Consider the following 27,768-nt stretch of genomic DNA (forward strand, 5'->3'; position numbering starts at 1 on the left):
TGCTGAATCGTCGGCTCCATCCATGGCCACTGAGCGTCTACATGGAGGTAATGGATGGATTGGGTTGGGTCGTGGGATTGGACGCTACCCCTACCCACGACGGCCCATTGTCCTACGCCTCTCTCCTCTCCTCTCTCTCTAGAAACAAAACGAAAGGTATAGGCAGCACTGTAGTCTTCCAACGGGCCCGCCCTGCGTACTATGGATGCCGTCCTGTTCTGATCTCCTTCTTTTTATCCCTCTCAAATCCCGGCTGTACCCATCATCGCCAGGACGGCAGGGACCCATGCATAGCTAAATTTAACGCCTCTATTCTCTCTTCTCTCTCATGCATAATGCTGATCGTAACAATATCGTCCATAAACTAAGTGTGAATGAAAGGATGAATTGAATAGTGCGCGAGGAAGTAAGTTGCTCACCGTGGATTGTTGGGGTAGGGAGGGGGTGGACCTATGTTCCTTCCGCTGCTGGGGACCCCTGGAAGAAAGATGCCTCTCGTTCATTCGTCAAACTTGCCTTCCCCCTTACCCGTGATCTTCTAATGCCAGCCTTGCTAATCGCCATGCTGCTGCTGCCGTCCATTATCTCCAACCTCTTCTAGATAACACTTCTTTTTGTGGGTAATTCTACATAATACCACCTGTACAAGATACGGACAAAATTACGAGGTAATTTGCCGCTTTGAACCGCAGATTGTTGTGCGAGAGGTCGCAGAGTTGCATCCGTACGTACCTAGTCAGGGTCATCTGGAGTGAGCTCCATAGCATATATTCTCCTAGCTCACAATTCTAGTAAGAGAAAAGAAAATAGTGAAGCAAACAGATTAGCACGTGTAAACACAGCAGTGCCAAGCAAAAGGCAGGTTGTTGTTACCTACAATTCCTTGTATATCTTGGCTCAACTGCAAGTCCTGCATCCTGCATGGAGAAAGAACAGATGGTGACATTGATCCCAAGAGCATACCGGTTATAATCGTTGCATAATACAAACAACGGAGATGTGCTAATTGATCCAAAAACCTCCATTAAATATATGTACAAGAGTCTATCGGAGCAGACAATGCAAGCCTCCAGAACGGGTGAGATCCGTTGCATGGGGAATCAAAGGACAAAACGAGCAGCTGGAAGCCGGACTATACAAAAACGTTCAATCATCAATTCTTTTAGTTTTAGTTTGATTCGTCCCCGCCCCGCGTTTTGTTTAATGGAGGCCAGTATCGGCCGTCACATGGGCACACAGGAGGATGCCATTACGATCCTAATCATGGAATCATGGATTAAACTTTTTTTCTCTGTTGTACTATACTATCAGACATGCAAGGATGGGAACAATAATACTTGCATTGACTCGCTCATTGGGGGGAGAATACTACTGTGCCGCGAATATTTGTCTCCCCTCCTCCTATGGACCTATTTTGTATTGGCCATTTTATAGAAAATATAAAAGATTTTTTTCCTTTCTACAATGATCGGCATATCCATTGACGCTAGCGACAGTCAGCAGGGAAATCATTACCTCCTGTACCTGCGCAATTATCTCTGCAATTATCGGAAGCAATGCTTCTTCACGGATGACGGACATGTTCAGCGGCGGCAACGTGCTGCTTCTTGGATTGGAGAAGCAAAGATTTCTGATTGGAATTGCTGGGTAGGAGCTGCCGGCCGGGGTAAACAAAAGGGAGATGCCCTCTGTCCTGGAATACGAACATCTGCTGCCACCTCTTTCTTTCTCCCCAGGACCCCAACTGTGATGATTGATTGACGATGGCTTTCCCCCACAGAGAAGTGATCCAGTGACTTACCTGAAAAGCTACGGAAATAAAGGACGATACTTGGGTCTGACACACAAAATCTTGCAGGTGCGAGAGAAAACGAGGTGCACATGCACGCAAGCACAGCTGCAAGCAGCAGCAGCTAAACAAGATGAGTTTTAAGTAGCAACGTACAGAAGAAAAGGCCTTCCCCAGCTGTCTGCTTTACCCTGCATGGAACACTCGTGACTTAGAAGTAGCTGCAGAAAAGAAGGACAAATGAGAAGATTTCTACTACTAGTAGTAGTAGTAGGACTGATACACTGGCTGTTACTTGCTCTGGGTCGCCGTCACTCACCATGGGAGCAAGAGAATCAGTCTCTTTCCTGATAATGCAAAGACAACTGGACCCATTTCACTTTCACTGGCTTGTGCTCAAAGAAACACACTGGACACAGAAACTGGGTTAGAAGTTAAGATGAGAAGAATCAGCAGTTTCTTGCACAGCGCCAGGACAATTAAAATATCGGTGGAGGCGGCTACCCCACCGGTTTTGGCACCAGACATAGATTCTTAGGAGAGATGACGAGACGTACTCCCACGCGTAGCAGGAAGCAACCAAGTGAAGAAGGGTTAAACCTCCCCTACTCTCTCACAACCACCTCCACCACCACCACCACCTTTAAAAGAAGGTGCTAAAGGGGGTGTCCTGCAAAGAAAAGGAGAGGAGTGCCCCCCTTTCCCTGCTTCCCACTGAATTCTCCTATCTGCAACTATACAGTTGCTCTTGCGCGGCTCTGGCCTCAGTTGCAGCTCAATCATTTGCAGATATATAAGCCACTACTATACCCTCTGCATTTCCCACCCCTTCAGCCATGGATTCTTGAAGAAACTGCTGCGCTATCAGAGGAGGCTTTTGGCTGTGCACGATTGCAAGCTGTTCAAGTTCCACAAACCTGACCTCTGCGAATTTCGAGCTCTCAGCTTCTGCATTGCGCTGAAATGGGGAGGCATTCTTGCTGCTACAAGCAAAAGCTGAGAAAGGGGCTCTGGTCCCCTGAGGAGGATGAGAAGCTCATGAATCACATAACCAAGCATGGCCATGGCTGCTGGAGCTCCGTCCCTAAACTTGCAGGTGAGTAAAAGCAAAGCATTTATGCATTTCACTCTTGTCAATAGAAGCGTCCAATCTTTGCTTTCTCCTCCTCCCAACAATTTTCCCTCCTGGTCAGTCCAATTGTCTAAATTGTGCCTATAAATTTCTCAAGGGCTCCAAAGGTGTGGCAAGAGCTGCAGGCTGAGGTGGATAAACTACCTGAGGCCAGACCTTAAGAGAGGTGCATTCGCTCAGGACGAGGAAGACCTCATCATTGAACTCCATGCTGTACTCGGGAACAGGTAATTTTTAAGGCCCCTAGCAGAATTAAAGCATTAGTAACTGCAGAGCAAACTTTGATAATTCAACTAATACGACCCTTTTCTTTTCCATGAGAAGATGGTCTCAGATTGCAGCACAGATGCCTGGGAGGACTGACAATGAGATCAAGAACCTCTGGAACTCGTCCCTCAAAAAGAAGCTGCGGCAGAAAGGCATTGATCCCAACACCCACAAGCCCCTCGCTGAGACTGATCGTAGTGGAGCAGCTCCCACCATCAGCACCGAGAGGACCTCTGGTTCCAGTGACGTCAACCCGTCAAGTGCTGGTGGTGGTCTAGGGAACTTCAGTCACCTCCTCAGCGAGACAGCCCAATCATCAATGCTGCTGCCAGTGTATGACAAGAAGCGGCCTGAAACTCCAAGCTTGGCACGGCCTAAGGTGCAAGCAAAGGAGTTATTTCTGGACCAGCTTGCTGCTGGTCATGAGAGCCCATCAAACTGCCGTTCATCAGGTCCAACACTCTACTTCCCTTTCCAGCAGCAATTAGGCTACAACGAGTGTGGCAGTGGTGATGGTGCAAACATGAATTCGCTCTGGTTCAACCAGAATGATTTCAGCTGCAGCACAATTTCCACCGTGATGCCAACAGTTTCACCATCAGCCCTCTCGACCTCAATGGGCCTGAATCTCCCACCAGACAATCACCGCCACGGTGGCACCGGCATTGGCAGTGCCCCTTTCTACTGGGATGGTGTTAACCCCAGCAGCAGCGGTAGTACAGGGAGCAGTGGAAGCAACAGCATGGGATTTGAGCCACAAAGCACAAACTCAATTCTGGAGAACAGTGTATTCTCATGGACAGATATCGGAGTCGGCCAAGAAAAAGATACCAGAGTTCAGTTAGTGGAGGAACTCAAGTGGCCGGACTTGCTTCATGGAACCTTTGGAGAGGCAAACGCGATGCAGAACCAGAGCCAATCCTTGTACGATGATGTGATCAAGGCAGAGAGCCAATTCAACATGGAAGGGATATGTGCTTCTTGGTTCCAGAATCAGCAGCCACAGCAACAGCTGCAAGCAGCATCAGACATGTATGACAAAGACTTGCAAAGAATGCCCTTGTCTTTTGAGCATATCTAGGTACTATGTTCCTCCATTCATGGAACAGAGTAAATCAGCTGAAGCTGAGACCTGTCTCACAGATTCGTGAGGAGGTTATGCTGAGGTGCTTGCGTAGATACATCTGTTGGTTGATACAGAAATCAACCTTCACAACTTTCATCAGCTAAAGATCATGCAGTGCCCATGGAAAAGACAGTTCTATCCTCGGTAGTGGCATCAAAATGCATAGAAAAGTACATTCTGGAGTCTCCCTTTCTTTCTCTTGAAAATTGTTGTTTTCTTCTGTACACGACAACTCAACTTTTGGATACTTGAGTCATGGTTCACTCTCTGCTTATCAAATAAATAGACAGGCATGGGTAAAACTGCATGTGTCGGTAGCTATCACAAACCACATAAGTAGTCCCAAACTTTTCAACTGCTGCCATGCACGTAGATGGGAATTAATAATTGCATGTTGTATTTTTATTTCTTTTTAAGAAGTTGCCGACAAACTGCAGTTGTATATTTGTAAAGGCAGAAAATGGGAATATTGACCCGGAGCTATTTTTATTTGGCTTTCCCTTTCCTGTTTCCTTCTTCCCCTTTTTGCTGTGGAGAATCTGAAGCCACTTGATCGCTATCTACTTCAATACCAGCATGGAAAAGGATTGGTTGATTTGATATGGTCGAACGAGGTAACCATCCTCAGGAGAGAGCAAGCACGTCTGAGAGAAAAGGAGGCAAGTATTTATGATTATCTACCTACCGTGCTATGGCTCTGCACACTATTGTGGTGAGCGCTCAGCATATGTCCAGCTATGGCTCTGAATGCTGTTTATCCGTGATTACATTCTAGCCTTGCAAAATGTACCTTAAACTTGGCAAGGAGCTCAGCCTTCAGAAGTAATCGAATTGAAGACATTTGGATGCTTGTTTGGTTTATCCCGAACTAATCCAGAAACGACCTAGGTAAACGTCTAAGTACTCCCACCCCAGAAGAGATAGTCTCTACTTAAAAAGACCCAGTAGAGTATCAGAACTTGGTCTCAACTTTCAATATCATCACACTGAGTATGGCATGGGCTGAGCTAGATTGTTAACTAATTTGGGTCGGCCTTGGTGGGATCCTTTTCTTTATGACTCCTCCAGTTCAAACCCTCAAATATGGGTTTATTTTATTGGATTGCGGTAGTGCTAAATAATGAAATAATCAGGTCACTAAACAATAGATTAGCTTTACAAGTTACATATTATATTTTGCATCGCACAACTAATAGGGTTCGGTCATAAGCATAAAAAGGCTGGCATAAAGTGATTGACACTGTCATTTTTCAAAAGTACAATGAGACCGACAAGGCGACAATGCTCATAAGGTGACACTGTAATAAAAATGCTACATGTCTACTCTAGATTCTAGTAAAGAACTCACAATGAATTGCACTGAATAAGAGTTTGGTTGCATACCCTGCTGTTTCAACTTGTGTGGCATATACACTTCAATTTCGTTTGTGTATATCCTCTGTCTGCTTGGACATATGAGCTGTATTGTTGGATGTATCTGCATGTTTTGAAAATGACACATCAATTGAAAGAAAAATCACAAAAGGTTGAAAAGGAAGTAGGGGTAACAAGACAGAAAATTAGCAACTGTTGGAAAGGAGGATGCTAGTGCTCTTCTAGATGAAGAAGACATTTAATTTAATAGTTTCATATTCTGTATCAAGATTGCCAACGGTGCTGGACTACAATAATGACCACCTAACATCATCATTAACGATAGAAGATAACAGATGAGAAGGAATAAGATCACAAATTACTCAGCCAACAGTAACTTGGCTATATTAGATACTGGATATTGCAATATATGTGTGCTATCAGGAGGTCCAACTGGACCAAAGAATATTCAACGGCCAGTTCACCAATTCAATTTGACATGACACATAGGGCAATATTTCTATTGATTGCGATCAAGGTGCTAATTTACATAATATAGTTTTGCTTTATCAGAAACATAAATGAAGGCAAAGTAAACAAATAACAGTGTCAAATTTTACTAACCCATAAACAGGTCTCTTTTTACCAGGAAACCAAAGTAAGATAGAATCTACTGCTGCATGATAATTGTGCTTGCAAGTAGTTGCTACCTCACAGCCTCTCTTTGGCATCAGCATGACGATGGAAATAGGAAAACATATTGGTGCAGCTTTAAGTTCGGAATTCTGTAAAATGGAAGCTTATCCAATCTTGAGGGTGCACTGTCAAATTTCCCTGACTCACTTTCTATCCGTGCAGAATCAAGCTATATGCTCAAGATGTGACTGACTACAAATAGTTCCATCCATTACCAAGCTGCAAATGCACAGACATGTGAGACAAATTTCAAATCCTGTACTCATTTATACTTAACTTAGCAATCTCTTCATAGTCCATAGAGCTCAAAGAACTAAAGATGAGATTATGGTTCTATAAATCACGCCAGGATCAGGTAAAAGGGGGAACATTAGCATTTCTGAAGTTAAATTTCAGCAGCATATGGCCAGCCACTACCGATAGGTCCACTCAATCAAAATGAATAGCCCAAGGCCATAAGGTAGGAGAGGCAGCAAATATGAGCAGATCAAGTAGTGTGTACAATCTTTTTGAGTTAACTGCCTAGTGATGAAGGTGTGAAGGCGGATAGAAACATCAAGCAGGAGAATAAGTTAGCAACTAGATATAGCCTAACTCAGTGGCAGATTTGGGTGTTAAGGTTGGAGCTTGTGGCCAGGAATGTATCCAATATTCAACCCAAGTGTTTGCACATTCAATAATTTAATTTGAAATCAAATGTCAAGGCACCGGGGTTCTTTTTTATTTCGGTGCTCCTTTTCCCGCTTTGCCACACAATTTGCTGGTAAGGTTGTGTCAAGTATTGCGAGTATTTCTGCCACAACTTCTCCGCATCACAGGCTGGCTACTATGTTCGGGATCATGAGGCCCAGCAGATCGAGGCCATTTTTTCATTATCTTACCAGCAGTTGAAGGATCTACTTGTGGGCCTCAGAAGTGCATCCAGGACACAGTATTCATCTTCCTCGACGAGAGAGTCTCTTCTACAGCTGAGCGAAGATCTAGAATATACCCAACAGTGTCCTATGGCCTAGCATCACATCCAGCACCTATGGTGGATCTGCCGTTGAAGTTTCCAACTAATGTTAGACGTTAGTAGAAATTGAAATGCAAGTAACGATTGCACTTTAGTCAATAAAAGGAAGAAAGATCAATGCAGTTAGCACCACAAAAGCACCTCAACAGTAAATGCCAAAGCTGAGACCATTCTAGGGTAACTTATTTGTCTAGAAATTTTCCAATTTGAGAACCTGAATTGGACTGTCCATAAATACCTAACTACAAGTCTACTACACTGCAAATTTTTATTTTGGATTATCCAAATATTTAAGAATCTTGACAACCCATCCTATATTTCCTTCCTGGTAACATCAGTCCACAGGAAACCACAGTAGCAATAACAAAAAAATATGAAGTTAATTCGCAGAATATGAACTTGAAAATACATGAAAAGTCCTCCTATGTTGAAAGGTACTCCCAACATACGAAAAAATGAGCTTAGCCTTTTGTAAGTTTCCAAACACTGAACCACCACGACCTATACCAACTGCCATTGATTATATATAAGAAATGACAAAACTATGTATCAGTTAGTGTGCAAATTTGGAAATTACATCAGTGGTTGAAAGGAAATGTTACAACGACCCACAAAAAATTATCTAACACTCATTGTCAACTTAAACACGCTTCATTCAAGCAGATTGCTAATGGAACAAAAGTGCAAACCACAAGCTACATGCAAAATTGAAGTGTATAAGTGGATTGCAGTAGCTCTTTCAATCAGTTCGGACTTTTGGTTGCGTTGGCTAGTGCATGAAGCTTGACATGGTATCAGAATCTAAGAGCATCTCCAGCCGCGCCCCCCAAAGCGTCCCCAAAAGGTTTTTGGGGCGCGCAGGACAACTTTCCGTTCTCAGTCGTGCGCCCCAAAGGCCCTTTTCGCCAGACGCGGCCCAATACGGTGTCCAGCGCCCCGAGCCCGTCCCCGGTCCATAGGGGACGCTCCGGGCGCGCCGGACACAACGAGAAGCGAGGCGGGGAGTGGCGGGACCGACGCGTCATTGACACACGAACGACGCCAACCGTCGCCTACCTAGCGGCGGTGCAGTTGCCAGGAATGGGAACCGTCGCATTGGCAACCGCGTCGATCGACACGCGAACCGCCGGAATGGAGCGCGAACTCCGCGGAAGAGCAACCGCAGCCCTCTTCGATATCTGTGCCGCCATTCATCCCCGCTCAATAAGACCCCTACGTCTGCGCATTCCGATCTCCAACCGGCCGGCGCCCTTCATTTGTCCTCTCCTCTCTGACCATGAGTAACCTCTCTTTGCCATCGGACACCGATAGCGAGGGGAAGCCGTCGGGATGGCGCCATTGGTGGGAAAGAGCTGCAACGCCTATCAGCTCTAGTTCCCCGCTGACGGACGGTTACGAGGAGGAATGGGAGGCGAACGACGGCCATGAGGAGGAGGTGGAGGCCGTCGCCGACGACGGCCATGAGGAGGAGGAGGAAGAGGATGGAGATGGTAGGTGGAGATGGCTGGAGGCGGAGGAGGCGGCGGCAAAGAAGGAGGCAAGGGCCCGGGCGAAGGCGAAGGAGCAGCCGGCGAGCACCGACAACGACGAATACACCAAGGACTACTCGTCGGAGGGAGGACACAAGCGTCCCAACCGTGAGGGTGTGCGTGAGTTGAGCAAAGCTACGAAGCAAGCTCGTTGTGAAAAGATAAACAAAAGAAGTGTGACATACTTACATAGATAATAGTATCCTTACATAGTGAGAAAAAGAAAGAAAAAGTGTGTGAGTGACACCTATATACAGAAGAGTCCAAAACTTATAAGCAAAAGAGAGAAAAGAGAAGAGAGGCGTCTTGCGCAAATCTTGTTGCTTCTCAATTTTGCAACCAAGCCACGGTCTCTCTTGTGTTAGCGTGACACCGACCTGGTAGTCTTCGTTATGACCAATTTTGTTCTTGCTCATTTTCCTTGGTCGCGCTAACCCTATTTTGTCCCGTTCGTGTGTTCCATCTTGTGTATGCCTTTTGTGATCACCGCTTTTGACTCGTGACTTTTGGACCTTACCCACTTTTGACAATAGGCATTTTGTTTGGTTTTTCCATTTGGCTTTCCACATCCATACCTAACACCATATAGAGTTCTTAGCCTTTTGCGTGTGTTTTTACGTGTGTAACCGGTTGTTCCTCACCTTGACACACCTTTCCAATTTTGTTGCGAGTCTTTGACTTACTTGTGAGTTTTCCTCTAACCCCCCACAACATAGTTCTTGTTTTAGTTTGTAACCATGTCTAGTGGAGATGGGGACCAATTGCCGATGACGCGGCATCAACATTGGATAGCTACTCAAGCAGTCAACAAGAGTATCCATGACTTAACGGCAAGGATGGACGAGACCGTCTTACGCTATGAAGAACGAGCTCAAGTGCAAAGAAGGGACCTCAATGTCCAAGTGCAAGACCTCCATGAGAAGATTGATGCACAAGGCCACGATTTGAAGGCTACACTAGCCACTCAAGGCCAACAAAACATGGCGAGCATGAGACGAAGAGAGGTTGGCACACCTTGAACAAGCTATTGCCAACATCGCCAACAACCGAAGCTAACACTCAAGGTCGTCGCGCTCTCATAGTTCAAGGCATCGAGCTCCGTCTCCATCTCATCATGCCTCCAATGAAGACCCACGTCACCATAATGTGGATGCTCAAGTAACAACAAGCTCAAGATGCGGAGCAAGTACGTGTTCAACTTGAACAAGAGAGGCTACAACAAGAAAATCTTGAAACTCAATTCCAAGAAGAACAACAACGTCTTCGTCATGATCAAGACCTCCTTCGTGCACGTGAACAAGAACGTCTTCGCCATGAACAATCGGCACGTCAACAACAAGAGCAACCTCGTCAAGCTCAAGTGGCCAATGCTCAAAGGCAACCACAAAATGACGCCGAACAAGAAGTGAATCAAGAACGCCAAATCATCAATACTGATGCTCCTCAAGATAATGGCGCAAGAAGGAACAACGTTGACAATAGAAGACACGATCCTTTCAATCATCGAGTTTGTCGAGCACCAAATGCCCATCAAGGTGAAGCAAGTCACCACAATAAAGACGAAGCATCAAGTGAAGCTAGTGTGATACCACACCCTCGGCAACCACATGGAAGGCGTCCTCCTCACCCAAACCGCCGCAATGAAGATGAGAATCAACAACCTCGCAACCATAATGAGGATCAAGAGGATGCAAGACCACTACATCGAGGCAATGTCCGTGATGAGGAACAAATCTTTGGGAAGCTAAAGTTCACCATGCCCAAGTTCAAAGGAGAAGAAGACCCCGAAGCATACTTATCATGGGTTCGCAAAGTAGACAAGATATTCCGCATCCACAATTACTTCAACCCAAGAAAGTGGCCATGGCATCTTTACAGTTTGAAGATTATGCAAGTGTATGGTGGGATGAACTCAATGACAAACGTGAAGCCAACCTTCTTGAACCTATTGAAACATGGGAAGAGATAAAAGAAGTGATGCACACTCGCTTTGTGCCCTCTCACCACAAACGTAACCTTTTCAACAAGCTCACCCAACTCAAGCAAAGTTTCAAGTCCGTTGAGGAATACTACAAGGAGATGCACATGACCATGATGAGTGCGAATGTGGATGAGCGAGAAGAGCAAACAATGGCAAGGTTCTTAAATGGATTGAACATCCCCGTCAAGAGGATAGTGGAATTCTTGCCCTACACCAACATGGTTGAGCTACTTCATCAAGCTACAAGGGCCGAGCGCCAAGTACGAGAAGACTTAGCAAGTGCAAAGTCCAAGAACTTCTTCGCCGCAAGAAATGCAACGAATGCTTCCTCAAGTACAAAGAAAACAAGTGATAGTTCCTCCAAGGACCCTCCCAAGCAAACAAGAAGTGCTATCAAGACCACAAGCTTCAAGCCGGAACCATCAACTATGTCCTCCAAAGCTTCCACCGGATCTAGTAGCATCACTTGTTTCAAGTGTGGTGCCCAAGGACATAAATCCTTTGAATGCAAGAACACTAGAGTTGTGATAACTCGGGATGATGGGGATGTGGAGTACCTAAGTGAAGGAGAATATGAAGCCTTAGTGCAAGCCGCAACCAATCTTGAAGATGATGCATTGGAAGATCAAGAGCAAATCCTATGTGTGCATGATGCAAGCCCATCACGTGTGGTGACCAAAGTCTTGACAACCCATGCACTCCCCAATGAAGACCAAAGATGCAACAACCTTGCAAGCACCGAACTATGTTCCAAGCTCAACTTCCCGCTCCGGAAACATCCCCATCCTTACCATGTCCAATGGCTAAGTGACAACGGAAATGTGAAGATTCAACATACTGTCACAATATCCTTCAAGATTGGAGCATATGAAGACACCATTGAGTGTGATGTGGTACCAAAGACGGTGTGCCATATGCTACTTGGTCGCCCTTGGCAATATGACAAGAAAGCAAACCATGATGGTTACACAAATGCCTATAGCTTCAAGGTCAACGACAAGTCCTTCATCCTTCGACCAATGAATCCTAGCCAAGTAACTTCAGACAATGCAAAGGCTTTAGCGAGGGCTAAGGAAGCTACTATCAATAGTAAGATGAGAGGTGAGAGAGTGATCCACCAAAAAGAGAGTGAGCACCACAAGCCAAACGTGAGCGAGATGAAGAGTGTTGTCATAGCCACCAAAAGTGAGATGAGAGAAGTGCACCACAACCCATCCACCAAATTGCACTATGTGCTCATTTGCAAGGGGCCACCCTCGGAGGCTAACGACTTAACAACACTTCCTTCGTCTTTGTTGTCTCTTGTGAAGGAGTTTCAAGATGTCTTCCCCGAAGAGCTCCCTCCAGGCCTCCCACCGCTTAGAGGCATCGAACACCGCATCGACCTCATACCTGGCGTTCCGCTACCAAATCGAGCTGCCTACCGCACCAACCCCGAAGACACAAAGGAGATTCAACCACAAATTCAAGATCTCCTTGCAAAAGGGTATGTTCGTGAAATCCTAAGCCCTTGTGCGGTTCCCGTCATTCTAGTTCCTAAACCGGATGAGTCGCAAAGAATGTGTATGGATTGTCGTCCTATCAATGCCATTACCGTTCGATATCGCCACCCCATTCCGCGTTTAGATGACATGCTTGATGAGTTGTGTGGTGCCACTATATTTTCGAAAGTTGATTTGCGTAGTGGCTATCACCAAATTCGCATGGCCATTGGTGACGAATGGAAGACTGCATTCAAGACCAAACTTGGTCTCTATGAATGGCTTGTCATGCCGTTTGTTCTTTCCAATGCTCCTTCAACCTTTATGCGTCTTATGAACCATGTCTTGAGACCCCTCATTGGCAAGAGTGTTGTATATTTTGATGATATTCTCATTTATAGCAAGAATCTCGAGGACCATGTTGGACATGTGAGAGAAGTTTTACGCATCTTACGCAATGAGAGGCTCTATGCAAATCTTCCTAAATGCACTTTTGCACAAAACAAGTTGGTTTTCCTTGGTTTCGTTGTTTCCTCCAATGGCATTGAAGTGGAATCTTCGAAAGTTCAGGCTATTCATAATTGGCCTACACCAACCACCGTTGGCCAAGTTCGAAGTTTCCATGGTCTTGCCGGTTTCTACCGCTGCTTTGTGAAAGATTTTAGCACCATTGCTTACCCTTTAAATGAGCTTACTAAAAAGAATGTTCCATTTATTTGGGGCAAGGCCCAACAACACGCTTTTGATGAATTGAAAAAGAAACTCACCGAGGCACCACTCCTTGTTCTACCCAATTTTGCTAAAACTTTTGAGATTGAATGTGATGCAAGTGGACTTGGAATTGGTGGTGTTCTTATGCAAGATGGCAAACCCGTTGCATATCATAGTGAAAACTTAGATGGCGCACGCCTAAACTATCATGTATATGACAAGGAACTTTACGCTTTAGTTCGAGTTCTTGAGTTTGGCAACATTACCTTTGGCCAAAAGAGTTTGCCATTCACTCCGACCATGAGTCCTTAAAGTATTTGAGAAGTCAAACCAATTTGAACAAAAGACATGCAAAATGGGTTGAATTCATTGAGTCCTTTCCATATGTAATCAAATACAAGAAGGGCAAGGACAATGTAGTTGCGGACACTCTTTCCCGCAAGATCACCCTTTTACTCACTCGTTTGGATTTCCATGTTTTGGGTCTAGATGAAATCAAAGACCTATATCCTTCTGATACTTTCTTTGGCCCTATTTTTGCAAAGTGTTCTATTGAAAAGAGCATCGATGATTTCTATTTGCATCAAGGTTTCTTGTTCAAGGGCAACAAAATTTGCATTCCCAAATCTTTGCTTCGCCTTTTGCTCTTACAAGAATCACATAGTGGTGGTCTCATGGGACACTTTGGACGAGAGAAGACGTATGCCATGCTTTCAACCCACTACTATTGGCCAAGAATGTACCGCGACGTCGAACGCCTTTGTCGAAGATGCACAACATGCTTACAAGCTAAGTCCACTTCGAATCCCTACGGCCTTTATACTCCTTTGCCTATACCTTATGCACCTTGGTCCGATATAAGCATGGACTTTGTACTAGGATTACCTCGAACTAAGTATGGTCATGATTCAATCTTTGTGGTGGTTAAGAGATTCTCTAAAATGGCACATTTTATACCTTGCTCCCGAATGGATGATGCTTCACACATTGCCTCCTTATTTTTTAGGAAACTGTGAGACTCCACGGTGTAACAAGAAGCATTGTCTCGGACCGAGATGTCAAATTCATGAGCCACTTTTGGAAGACACTAATGGCCAAGTTCAACATCAAGCTTTTGTTCTCGTCATCCTCACACCCACAAACTGATGGGCAAACCGAAGCCTCTCCACGCTACTACGAGTCCTCGTCAAGAAGAATTTGAAAGCTTGGGAAGATTGCATCCCGCATGCGGAGTTTTCCTACAACCGCGCCAAGCACTCAACAACAATGAGAAGTCCCTTCATGGTCTTCTATGGTTTCAAACCACCAAAGGCGATCGACCTACTACCTCTTCCACTACATGAACAAGTAAACATGAACATCGACAAACGAGCCCAATACATGAAGAAACTACATGAAGGCACAAGAGCAACAATCGAGCAACAAGTACTTCGTCAAGCCACTCGACTCAACACAAAGAAAAAAGCAAGGATCTTCAATGAAGGAGACCTAGTATGGATACACCTTCGCAAGGACCGGTTCCCTCAAGAACGCAACTAGAAGCTCAAGCCCCGAGGCGATGGTCCCTTCAAGGTCCTCAAGCGCATCAACAACAACGCCTACGTCATCGACATACCAACATCCAAGTACTTGGTGAGAAACACATTCAATGTGTCAGATCTCTCACCCCATCATGAAGATGAGAACATAGAGTCCAGGACGACTCTTTCGCAAGGGGGGGGGGGGGAGATGATACAGGGTTGCTTTTTGACACCTCCGCCTCAAGACCGACAAGCCCTCCTCGTGGCCAAATGACACGAGCTCGGGCTAAGGCCCTACACCAAGAGGTTTATTCGCTCCTTTCTATGTACACATTTGACACACCTTTGAATGGTATTCTACTTCATTCCGATACCCTTTGTGTGATCAGGTACGAACCTCGGGAAGAAGGCGTGGAGGAGCGCTCAGGAAAGGACCGTGAGGTGGAAGAGAGTCAACGTCACCACGCCCTTCTGCTCCAGGACGCTAAGGACCAGCAAGGACCTCCTGCGGGCACGCTGCCGCCAGCCAAAGCGGCACTACCGCTAGGAAGACCGGAACTGCCGCCAGATAAAGCGGCACTGGCGCGCGCCGCAGTGGCACTGCCGCCGACGTCAGAGGTACTGCCGCCAAGAAGAGCGGCACTGCTGCCCGTGCCACCGGCACTGCCGCCCCAGCTGCCGCCCCAGCCACCAGCTCGACGCCCAGGCCGGCACTACCGCCCGTGAAGGTCGGCGCTGCCGCCCCAATAAGTCAACAGCGAATCTGGGCCGTTCATCTACCCATCTGTGGCCTTGTTCGTTTGTACCAAATTACCAAACTACCCCTGCTCGAATCTGGACTATAAGTACTTCCCTTCTAGCCCCTCTCTAGGGTTAGACTTGTTTTGAAATAGATATGAGCTTTGCTCCTCCCCATGGGAAACCCTTCTAGATATGAATCTATGAAGTTTATCAAGGATCTTCTAAGTGTTTGGTCTCTTCCACTCTAAGGATTCTAGTGTTTGTGGATCTTTTGCTTCTTGCAATTCTATCTATTTGCACTCTTTCCCTCTTTGGAACTCTATCAATTGCTTGCCAATCTTTTGTGAGGAATTCTACTCCTTGTGGGTCTTTGCCTTGCAATTCTATTGGGTTGGTGTATCGGGCCAACGAAGAACAACCGGTTGTGTGTGTGTTGCGTTTGTATCTCCGATCCCCTCCGCTTTCCACCCGTGTTCTTCGTGTTCTTCACCACCGCCCTCAAATCCGTGAAGATCGGGCCTCCCCTAGGGCTCAGCCCTCATCACCGCTGAACCTTTACACACGTTGACTTATTTTCCCCGTCACACGTGAGTGGGGGTGTTGAAGTATATAAGTGCATTGCACTAGCCTTTCCATCAGTCCGGACTTTTGGTTGTGTTGTCTAGTGCATGAAGCTTGACATTTAGGTCATATTGTAAAAATGGGAAATGATTATTTTTGAATACATTAGGTTTAAGATGTACTTAATGAAACAGTCCAACAATATCATTGCACAAAGTTAACATGCTTTAACACAAATCCACTGAATATGTAATATGGTGTCCTCCATAACTGATTGAACAACATCACAAAATAAAGTACCCTAATGATAGTAGATCTAGTTCAATGCTTTTTTGTTGCAGTATGTTCTAGAACTTGAAAGAGCTGCATAATGCAGCAAAAATGTTTTACAGCATGGATATTAACTTCTTTCTCGAACCTGCGCCTAAGTGCTCGTCACTTTCGTTAGAAGAAACCGCCAAGATGGCGGGAAGGTCTCACAAGCAGCAAAACTAAAACCAAAATGAACTGAAAATAATCTAGTACTAAAAGCTACGAACAAAAGAAGAAACTTAAACGAAGGAGAAACAAAACTGTACAACTATCCTACTGCACTAGTACAGGCACTAGCAGTAGAAGAATCTTAGCGCCTGCAACCGTCCATTGCTTTGTTTCAGTGAGGATCAAATCGATCAAGGCCAGGGCATCAGGTCTAGCGTCATAAAAAAAAAAGCACTCATTCGTCGAAGCCTCCAGATGCGGCATATTGTAAGAATGGTGGGTACTAACTTCTGTTCTCCAGGAAAACCATACTGACAAATGCATTCAACAGAACTTGGGAGCTCACCGTTTTGTATTTCCAAATGCTGATGCAAGAAGAATCACTGACAAGTACTGCTTCACAGGAAGAGTACAAGAGAGAAATTCAAAACTGAATCAGCTAGATTTATCGTCACACAATGAATTGGACCCAAGGTCACTAATAGTGGGGTATCAGCAGAAACATAAACTGATTATTTTCCTGGTATACACCACCCAATTATGCTGCAATTACTGTCAAACAGTGGTACAGACACAATATACTGTTTAACTAACTAAGCAATCACCGTGCCTGCGCAGGGCAACCTATAGGCTATACAGATAAGCAGGGTACTAGGTAGCATTTGAATCTTCACCATGTCCAATAGATTTTGGGAGAAAATGTAGGTAACGCCGATTATGTTGTTTCACACAACTAGTTTGAAGATCACCCACGAAAAGGTCAGAACTCTCGATCTAGCCCCACTTTCTATGGCAATTTATCGACATGTTGTTTCTGGTCGTTTCATTCTGTCCCCGCTTAGGAAAGGGCAAGCTCTGCATAACATATATTGTGGAAGAGAATGAAGTAATGCGTGATGCTCGAAAGAAATCAACAGCAGACTAAATGCTCCATAAATTTCTATTTTTATCCAGACACAAAAGGCGAAGAGCTCTGCTTTGCTGATAGCAATAGATCAGACAACAGTACAGATGACTGGCTGCAGTCACCACCTAACAGAAGTAGGAGTACAGAAGATGATTGAACGGTTGTGAACACTGATCAACGACTTGACCGGCAATGGTTGGCACAGGCGTGCGTGAGAGCCCACGTCCACAAGTAACAATGAAGTCAGTCCAGGGGTCGAGACTGCAGGGCATCTAAGGCTGAGGAGACCGCTGAATGAGTCACAGCACGTTTATTGAACCTTACAAGTACCCACCCAAGTACTGAAACAAACCCCTCCCTAGGAGCGCGATGCGGCGTGCCTAAGGGTGTCAAGTGGGATCCCACTTTTGTCCCACTTGTAGTATAATTTGACTTTTTTAGTACAAATTTTGACATCAAAATTTGAACTACATAGTACAAAATAACATCCCACCGGGATCCCACCTTGACACCCTCGTGCCCCCTCCTACGCTAATTGTTTCAAAATGGCTGGCTAATCAATTCCACCGGGGAAGGGCCGGGAACCAACGAGACGGATCGCGATTGGGAATGCGTACAACCACCGTAACCGGCGTCTAGAACTCGTCGACGCGAGGCGTTTAGTGCGAAGCCAATCAATTCAACATTAACACAGCCGGTGGAGAGAGAGAGAGAGAGGGCGGGGAGGGGAGGGAAACCCGTACCACGATAAGGCGCCTGGTTCGAGCAGGTCGGCGGCCCGTGGCGGAGAACTGCGGGCTACCGGATGAAGGGAGACGGCGAGGTTGTTTGGCCGCTGCGCCTCTCCCCGGTGAGGAGCAGGAGGAGGCGCCGTCGCTTCCGACAGGGAGGTGCTCGTGGCAGATCATGGGCCTAACGGGCGAAAGAATTCGATGTGTACTTGGGTCGTAAAGCTTATGGTGCAAACATTTGTATTTGGGCCGTAGACAGAATCGGGCCATGGAATAGGCTAGAGGGAGCACGGAGTTTCATGGTTTTCCTTACCGCGCGAGGGAACAGTTAAGCAAAAAATTTGCGATCGAATTAAGCACTCTATTGACCAATAAATTATGAAATACACATGCGCTGTCAAAAATTTGTATGAAAGACACTACTAACAAAATGTCCGGCTCACCTAGACACAGTAAAGATTGATTTTTTTTTCTTAAGAACACAGTACAACGCAGACGCTCACAAACACGCACGTACAAACACCCCTATGAATACACGCATGCACACCCTACCCCTATGAGCACCTCCGAGGGACTAAGCCAGCATATCTTGAGGTTGACGAAGGCACCACTGACGTCTCGCTGTTGACGGGTACGTCACCTACCACTGAATACATAGCGCCGGTTAAATTCTAGAATAAATCCAGGTAAATGCAAACACCCATTCCAAGTCTAGGACTTGAACCTGGGTGGACTGGTTCAACCACAAGGGACCTAACCATCAGAGCCAAGCTCTATTTGCCACTACAGATTGATTCACCATGACAAAAGGTCACAAAAGATATAGAGGTGGTCAGGGATTTGATGTTCTGCACAACGATGTTGAGCATAAACTAGTCCTTGTGGGCCAGATCTACCAGCTAGGATTCATTTGGATCTAGCATACCCGACATTTTCGACAAAAGCCTTAGCTAGATGGCCAATATCTATGGATGGATCAATAGAAGAGCCACTTTGCTTGCAGATCCGATGCACATAGGCGTGTTGAAAGGGCAACGTGAGCGTTTAGAGGGGGTTGAATAGACGCTGCACAAGTTTTTAAGGTTTTCAATTTTTATGGCCGAAGCGAAAAATAAAGATGATAGCTTGAAAGGAATGGTGATTTTGCTCGGGAGTGACGAGAGAGCCGCCTCCTCGTCGCCCTAATTAGCGCCGCCACCTTGGGCCGGCCGGCACGGCCCCGCCTCGCGCCCTCCACCGCTCGCGCCGCCGTGGTTGGACAGAGCTACGGTCAGCGGCGCTGTCCTCCAGGCCAGGGAGGCGCCACGCCGTCGCCAACGCCCTCCGTCTTAGATCGGCGTGAACCGGCGATCACCTGCCCCGGCGCGCAAATCCCTGCTCCAGGTCAGAGGGAGAGCCGGCGACCACACACCCCTGCGTCGAGCTCGACCCCCCTACTCAGATCTGGGTATGGAGGACCTCACCATAGCTGCAGCGCCTCCAAATCCATTGTTTCTTTGTTGTTTCTAGTTTCTTATTAATCCTCTTTGTTGTTTCTATTGTGATACCTCTTCAAAACTGTTTGGATCTTGTTCCTGTGGAACTTGAAAATTGATCTGTGAACTATGTATGAAGCCATAAAATGCAGGAATGTATGAAACTTGTGTGACTCTTGTATCTATCTTCATATTTTCGATGGATCTTGCATGGATCTGTTGTTAATCTTCAATGAAACTTGTCAGTAAAATCAAGTCCGGTCAACGTATATGTGTTAATTGAATCTTGATTCTGTTTGTTCTTGTAACATCTATAAAGTTAGTTTTTTCAGTGTATATTTAACTGGCCTTCGTTTAAATGGATTTCTCTTGACTTTCAATATATCGGAATCATGTTGAATTTCCTATCTATTTACTATGAATTAATTTGTATCTTCTATGAATCATGTATGAATCTCGATATATTTTCATGGATTTGGAAAAAAGTGGCTCTGAGCATATGAACCATTATATGATGATTTTTTTTGGATTTTGTATGGAACTTTCTTGTATCTGAAAATAAGCTTGACTGATTCATGTTTCATCTATAAAACTTGTGTGTATCTCAACGGGTTTGGTGACATACTTTTGATATATCTTATATACTGTGAAATTAGTGTTAAAAATAATGTGGAAATCATCCAGAACATTAATATCTTGAGTTATCTATTAATGGAGATGAGTGTGATTCCCTATTTTTCTTCTCTTTTATATGCTGATTTGTTCAAGAAGAGACCAGCAAAAACGGCGGAACGTTTTTATCCAGGGATATTTGTTGATTAATAATCGTTGTGATATTTGTTAATTAAAATGCGTCTGAATATTAAGAAAAACTTTGGTTTATTTTCAGTCAAAAAAATCCCCACAGGTGGTTGTGAGAGGGAGAGGGGGAAGTACTAGCTGTGAGATGTTTGAAATATGAAAAAATTAGGTGACTTTCTGCAAAAGAGAAATGAACTAAAGATTGGAGGTGGAAGGATCTTTTTGCAACCTTGTAGCACGAATCTCCAAAAAATAAGGGTAGAGATAGTACGGGGGCACTTCCTACATGAGGAGTTGCATTTCTCCAACACGCGCCTTGGCGCTGGCATTCCAACCCCAACGGTGACTCTTGTTGAATGGTGGTTGTAACAGTTTTCCAAGTGACCGTCACAATTCCGGGATCTCCATTGTCATGATGGTCATCCCCTCCCTTTGGCTCGAAAGAAACGCTCGTGTTTTCGACACATGCGCGGCAACGCCAAACCATGTGGCTAACGACGTGGTCGACATTTGACGCACTTGGATGTGGTGTGCCGAGGTAGAGTGACTAGAGGTGTAAGATATGTGTGAGTCTATGACCCGCACCGCTTGTGATGGGCCAGGTCACGGTGGTTTCCCATCCATAATAGACGTCGTCCTTTCACCCTTCAAGCTTAATACAAAACGGTGTGCGGGTACTTGGAGGAAATGGTACTAGTACGTTCTTAGCCCGTGTGACCCCGGGACATGTTGGCAGTGATGCTACTACACAGCCTGGTGTCGAGCATAACGCTGCGGACGCACATTCCTCTCCCTTTCGGCACCTTATTTTTTCAACCTTTCCTTCCAGGTGTCACTCAGAGCCATTTCCTACTTTCACCGATGACACACACACACACATCATGCATGCCCTTTTCCCATTTTCAGTCCATGGTACTGGTAGCTCACCATACGTGCTACAAATCGTAATGATGCACTCATGCACAACGCGCAGCAGACACGGTCAGTTCGGCGCAAAGCATCGCTGATAACGCACACGGAACTGTCGGGTTTCCAACACACAATGCAGAGGATACATCAGCTGACCTTCGAAACCAAGAGGAGTGGGCGCGATCTACCACGAACACACAGCTACTTTGGAAGCTTGCGCCTTGTCCATGCAGCGCCAAGACATGAGCAGACGCAGATATACAACAGAAAACTGTTCAAACGACTCCCGGTGTTCCCTCGTAGACGTGTACGCCCCGGAGATCAAGCAGGAGTTGACACCTGACGGGATGCACGAAACATGACATGTCTGTCCTGTAGCACGTACAGATGATAGGTTAGCAGAACCTAAAGATATAGAAACGACCCTAGACAAAAAAAAAAGGATTCCTGAAAAAAAAATCTAAATAAAAACCGAATTGCTAAGTTTCAGCTAGCTGAGACGTAGTTTATGTCTCAGTCACGTGCTCCAGAGCGTTAGATTTTGTTTCTGCTTGAAGCTTCGTGTTTGCTGTTGTTTATACTTTGTTTAGGCACGCATTGAAACATGCTGATGTAATTCGACTGAGACATAAGTTAAGTCTCAATCGACTGAGCGTTAGAAACACCTAAACAAAAATGACGTGTATGTCCCGGCCCATCCCCTACATGTTTGTGCCAAGTATTTACTTTGTTTCATATTTTAGTGTTCGTGCTACCAGGTTTTGTTAAGTTTTGGAAGTCTGAAACAGATTGACACGCAACGAAACATAGTGATTTCATCCACGGGAGGTTCGGTGCACGGAATAAACATCACTCTCCTCAAATTCCACGTTAGTCACCAAATTACTCATGTTCGCTCCATAAAAAAATTGGACGAGAAAGAGATTCACTACTAAGATCATGTGTCTTCGTTTTTTGTCGTGGCGGTACAAACTTAATCGTGAATGTGCAGAACATAATGGCTACAACTGTTTCCGCAGTCTACATGGCCTTCATTTTTGGACAAGCGTTGTTGTGTCGCATCCACATGTATGCACCTTCAGGGATTTTTTTTTTGATTCAACAGATTTCTAAAGAATTTTTTTAGGATTCTTCTCTATAGGATTTTTTCCCGTAGATGTCATTTGATTCAAAGGATTGAACCCTCTCCAAAATTCCTACACTACAATTTTATAGGATTTCTAGCAAGAGGTTAGACCTCTTGAAAAAATCTACGTCTCTATGACAACTATGACATGCACTCAATCTCTATAGAAATTTCCTGCGTTTTCTATGCGGCCCAACCAAACAATTTCTGCAACTAATTCCTGTATTTTTCATTCTTGTATGATTTCACATGCTATGACATATTCATGCGTTTTTCCTATTGATATGCTTTTGAAATCCTTTGTATTGAACATGCCCTCAATGGTGAACTTAGTGAGGTGTAGGATATAAGTTCCAGATTTATCTCAACATGCATGTTCAAAAGTGTGTATCAGTAGGACGTTCACATCTAGAAAATACTGAAACTCTTAGAAAAAAATGAACCTTTCGATGAATTGACCAAGCTTTTGTTAGTAGTACCGAATATTTGTCATATCCTAACACAAATTTTTTTTGGAATATGAATCTAACTACATTCATTTAGTGTCTAACCGAGTAATACTTGATCAAAAGCATGTCCAAACAAACCTAATTCCAAGGTATTTTGAAATGGAGAGATAATACTCCACCCATCTTTATTAATGATATTGTTGCATTTTTTTACTCATTCAGTATTTGTATTTCTATTTCAAGGTCATTTATAAAGGCTTGGTCCGTGGTTGTTGAACTGTGATGTCTGGACTTATGGTATAGTTTTACGTGAAGAAATAGCCCCGAACAAAAAAATTGTTAGCCAAGAGACAAAATAAACAAAGCCTTGTTGAGCAAACCAAACTTTTTAGGCGAGTTTTTTTTTTGCTAAATGGTGTTTTCTTCAGCTTGTTTCATAATATGTTGTAAAAAACAGTGATGGAAGCCGAAAATAGAAAGAAAATTAGTTGGAAAAGATAACTTAATATAATGCATACTAATACCAATTGACAACAAGTCAACCTCAGTTGCACATTCCTCACGCCAATAAATTGCTGCAATAAAAGGTTCCCGACAAGTTCTAAATTTTCACAAGTATACCAAGAAGCAATATGGATCAAAGAAACATAGAAGCATGAGAGGCACAAGGCTAGAAGAACTAACCTAACGTCAGAGCTTTCGGATGAGGCTCGGATTTGTTGAGTAGAGGCTGACCTGCCATATGTAGGAGGTGTCACTGGGGTTTCATCCATATAAAAGGTTGCAATAAAAAGTTGTATTGATCAACTGATGCAGAGGCTCAGGACTGTTCTCCTTTTCGAAAAAATACAAGTGACAACAAGTGAGCCTGCTTTGCACATTTCTCGTGCCACGGTCTGCACCAACCTCCTCATGTCACCTTCACATTGCGATTAACTAATCCACACCTAGTCTAATCCCACCCATCCCTAATTAAAGTGATCTAATCCTATGTCGTTGTCTCAGGGTTGTGTTAATTAACCCATTAAAACCTCCCCTCTCGTTGCCGCAGCTTAAACGCGTCGACACCGACCCTTGTCTAGCCTTCTCCTCCAACTCCAGAACACTTGGCACGTCCCTAGTGGCGCCACCAGTCATCCTCCAGGCCCCACGCCAGCCCTGGTCTACCGGGCGCCTCTCCCTCAACATGCCACGTGCTCCCATGGAACCGGCTCTGCTCCTTCCTTCCCACGGTCGCCTCGGTCCGTCGTGGCACTTGTGCTCATGGTTTGCTTCAAGCTTTTGCTTTTTTATGACGTGGAGATCAGCTGGCTTGAGAGCTAAAGTTTTGTTCTCTCTGATCTATCTTATCTAGATATGCCACCGGTCCTTTTCAGCGTTATCCTCGATGTAGCCTGTAGAAATGCTTCTGCAGTAGCAGGGCAAACAAACAGGAGTATAACTCTTGAGTGAAGAGATGATTTCGAAGACAGTGACCACGTACGTGATATATATACGGTTTTGCTATTTCTCAGTCAACTGAGATTTTCTTAAGTCTAAGTCACTTACAAAAATGTGCTTTGAGTTGCACTTTTCTGTTAAAAAAGTGCAATTGCACTTTTCTGACAGAAATGTGCAACTGAACCGAGTTGCACTTTTTTCTGAACTGTAGTTGCACTTTTCTGAGTTGACTGAGACTTAAGAAAATCTCAGTCAACTGAGACATAGGCACACCCATATATATATATATATGCCCTAATAAATTCATTTGCGATGATCGTAAGCAATTACTGGTTCGTTAAACTCAATCGAGTAGTTCATAAATCTGACGACAAATTTCATGGCCGGTGCAGTACTAGAGTGAGAATTACTGCATTCAATCCAAGCTTATCAATGTTGGTATTCATTGGGTGGCCGTCAGGCCGTGGCTTGCAGTCTTCCATAAAGTATACCGGCAAAGCTGCCTGATTGAACAGGTTACTGCTGATATATACTTGCCATACATGCCCGGCAACCATGGCAATATGGCTAGACAGGGCCCAACGTCACAGGCATACAATCCCATAGCTGTTGACCTAATGTCTCTCATGTCATGTAGGATAGACTATGGTGGAGCATGTGTGCAAGTGCCGCACCACCCGTTCCCCCGCCACACGTCGCCATTGCGGCAGGCAGCTTCCCTCCGCCCGGCCTATATATACACTGGAGCCCATGCTTCCCACCCAACCCCTGGTCTCCAGGTATTGTCACGCACCTGCCCTACTAGCAAGCTTGCTAAGCTAGAAGTGATCGTTGGATTGCCGATTAGCCATGGCGTCAAGGAGGAGGGAGCCGGCGATTGGCCGCGTCTTTGACGACGAGGACAAGGAGGACGACCTTGTCGGCGACGATAGTGGCGATGACGGGGAGGAGGTGATGGAGGTGAGGAGACGCGTGTCCCGCTTCGCCGTGGACGGGGACAGCGGTGCCGGCGGGGCGAGCGAGGTGGCCAGGAGGCGGGTGTCCCGCTTCGCCGTTGAGGAAGTGGGTGGCGTGGTGCCGGACCGGCGACGCGGCACCGTCGAGGGTGTCCGGGCTCTGCCGCCGCCGCACGCGTGGCTGGCAGTGGAGGAGACGAAGCATTCGAAGGGCGGCGGGTTCGGGAGCGAGAACGAGGAGCAGTGGGCGCGGCTGCTGCAGCGCGGCGGGTCGGCGCAGGCCGAGGCGGCGGAGGCGCAGCGGCAGCACCAGCCTCGGCGGAGCAGCTTCAGCGTGGTCCGGCGGGAGCGCGGGGCGCGGGAGGCGTGGCTGGACCGCGCGTGGGAGATGAAGCGGAACTGGCACGAGCGCAACGGCGGCGCCCCCGACGCAGACACCCCCGTCGTGGTCGTCGTGGGTACGAAGCAGCAGCAGCAGCAGCACGGCGGGAGCGGGACCTCGTCGCCGTCCTGCTCGTCCCCGCACCGCCACGGCCACGCGGCGGCCGGCGTGGCCATGGACATGGAGGAGGTGCGCGCGTGCAGGGACCTCGGCCTCGACCTCCCCTCCGACTGCGCCGTGGAGATACAGTGCTACGGCATCTCCGCCGGCAGCAGCCCCACCCACAGCAACGCCGGGAGCAGCTCCCCTTCCACGCCCGGCAGCTGCTCCATCTCCAGCCCCAGCGCCGGTACGTCGTCACCATCAGACCTAATTCTTCTACCTTCCACGTGGTTTAATTAACTCCATGCATGCGTCACTAGCTCCAGATATATCTGCATGATAATTAAGTCGCCATGCATATATGCACATCACCATCCCCTGCCTTGCCGGGCATGGCATCGACGACGACGAGCGACGAGCTCATCTCACCCTGGGTCGTCTCCGACGGGTCAAAAGCAGGGCACCTCGACTGCATCAATGACAATTAATTAGTGTTGCTATCATGCACCCCACTACTCGCAGGCGTCGTCAGCCTTTACCGGTGACGCTTCCATGTCGATCTGGCTACTCACCCTTGGCCACGTACCATCTATCGCGATCCGTCTTCCTTCTGTGCTCATCATGCGAATCGTTCCACTAAGATTTTAGCCATAGTTAACTACAAGTACTGCTACTACGTCTTTGCCTACTGCCGTTTTATCCTTAATCACGAGAGGAACTGACGCGTGTTTGTTGTGATTAACGACGATTGGCAGGGGAGGATCCGGTGGACGTGAAGGCGAGGCTCAAGGTGTGGGCGCAGGCGGTGGCGCTCGCATCCACAACACAGCTCGGATCTTGAAGGCAGCTGCGACGTCGATCTACATGGCATGGATCGTGGATCGATCCGTCGTGTAAGAAGCAACGCTACGCGAGAGTTCTACCTCCTTTTTAGCGATAGTATACTGCGTGTATGTGTATGCATGTGTCATCAAAAAAATTCTCCTGATTGCGGTTATTGGAGAATGTATGTGTGCGTTACATTACCAACTAAACCCTACTTAAACTTCTCTAGTCCTGTTGATTTCCTTGTGGATCGCTGGATGTGAATGAAGGTCGATTAACTTGTAAGAAAAATAGGTAATTAATCAGTGTGAATCGCTGTTTCTTCTTTCCTTGGCAAACTTGTTTTTTAGTTCTGAACTTTTGTTCTTATATAGTCTCGGCTTTTAGTACATTCTAAGAACCAATCTTGAGTATATGAGCATTTTTTTCATTATATTTAATCTGGAAATGGACATGGTAAATACTTTATCTAGATTAAACATGTCAACTTATGACAAGGGTAAGACTAAGGATAATCTCTATCGATGGGGTAAGAAAACATGGTTGTCGACAAGCGGAATGGAGAGACGTCGCGAAGCTAAGCCTCGGAGTCTTTGTTTGCGCTTTCTTCTTGAACTCTGCATGGGTATGAGACCGGCTTGCCTCGTTCACAAAAAACGCAGAGTGTGTGTAGTCGTGTGTCAGACGATTGAGGAGGATCCCACTCCTCTTCTCAAGCTCCTAGTGGATGGTACAACACCAAACCTTATAAAAAGGTCTTAACTCTCTCCGCTAACAATGTGTGATCATACTTAGTCCCACCTCTTGCTCTCATGAACTAGCATTTGAGATTTTTCAAGATTTATTTTGTTTATGGGCCTAAGGCCCATAGTACAATCGACCAAGACATACACGATGACCATGCAAAAACTAAATATCATTTTTGTTCATATAGAGAGAGCAATGAACATACAACAAGGTGGATCAACCAATCAGATGACTCACTAGAGGCCTGGAACCAATTAACCCCTAATAATCTAAGGCTCGACAAAAATAGTGTTCAATCAAGAAATAAGCCAACACAACGAATGTAGGCGAGCGATGCCCTCAAAGTTCTAGGGTTATAGGTAGCCTAGGTTCAGCATCGGTTGAGAGAATATCCCATAATACACGAAGCCGGCCGGCATTCCCACAGTGGTGAGGAGGGCACTGCCTTTGTTGGTGACATCGAAGAAGGTGTCTAGCGTCTCAAATATTTAGGTACAATGGCGTTGCTCATTGATGAGCGCAAAAAGCAACATGTT

The 27,768-nt window shown here is 45.8% G+C and overlaps 2 protein-coding genes and 1 long non-coding RNA gene across 3 annotated transcripts; 2 read left to right on the plus strand and 1 right to left on the minus strand.

The window, feature by feature from the left end:
• Positions 1-776: 776 nt before the first annotated feature.
• Positions 777-6,513, minus strand: LOC124648935. Its single transcript, XR_006986473.1, has 4 exons — positions 6,378-6,513; positions 5,698-5,791; positions 874-917; positions 777-788 (listed from the first exon to the last, which is right to left on the minus strand). It is a non-coding gene; the product is annotated as an uncharacterized LOC124648935 (long non-coding RNA).
• Positions 2,432-4,773, plus strand: LOC124648934 (transcription factor MYB61). The gene is made up of 3 exons (XM_047188617.1): positions 2,432-2,885; positions 3,019-3,148; positions 3,246-4,773. Exons 1-3 carry the CDS (start codon positions 2,753-2,755, stop codon positions 4,267-4,269), a joined length of 1,287 nt encoding a protein of 428 aa, XP_047044573.1. The 5' UTR covers positions 2,432-2,752; the 3' UTR covers positions 4,270-4,773.
• Positions 6,514-24,998: 18,485 nt separating the features above from the next.
• Positions 24,999-26,810, plus strand: LOC124647159. The gene is made up of 2 exons (XM_047187136.1): positions 24,999-25,907; positions 26,416-26,810. Exons 1-2 carry the CDS (start codon positions 25,070-25,072, stop codon positions 26,499-26,501), a joined length of 924 nt encoding a protein of 307 aa, XP_047043092.1. The 5' UTR covers positions 24,999-25,069; the 3' UTR covers positions 26,502-26,810.
• The last annotated feature ends 958 nt before the right edge of the window (positions 26,811-27,768 follow it).

The sequence above is a fragment of the Lolium rigidum genome, chromosome 4 (assembly GCF_022539505.1).
Source record: "Lolium rigidum isolate FL_2022 chromosome 4, APGP_CSIRO_Lrig_0.1, whole genome shotgun sequence".
Classification (NCBI taxonomy): Eukaryota; Viridiplantae; Streptophyta; class Magnoliopsida; order Poales; family Poaceae; genus Lolium; species Lolium rigidum.

Coding starts and splice junctions, on each gene's coding strand:
- LOC124648934 (XM_047188617.1), top strand. CDS start 2,753: ATGGGGAGGCATTCTTGCTGCTACAAGCAAAAGCTGAGAAAGGGGCTC. Junction 2,886..3,018: donor CTCCGTCCCTAAACTTGCAG/GTGAGTAAAAGC, acceptor AAATTTCTCAAG/GGCTCCAAAGGTGTGGCAAG. Junction 3,149..3,245: donor CATGCTGTACTCGGGAACAG/GTAATTTTTAAG, acceptor TTCCATGAGAAG/ATGGTCTCAGATTGCAGCAC.
- LOC124647159 (XM_047187136.1), top strand. CDS start 25,070: ATGGCGTCAAGGAGGAGGGAGCCGGCGATTGGCCGCGTCTTTGACGAC. Junction 25,908..26,415: donor CATCTCCAGCCCCAGCGCCG/GTACGTCGTCAC, acceptor GACGATTGGCAG/GGGAGGATCCGGTGGACGTG.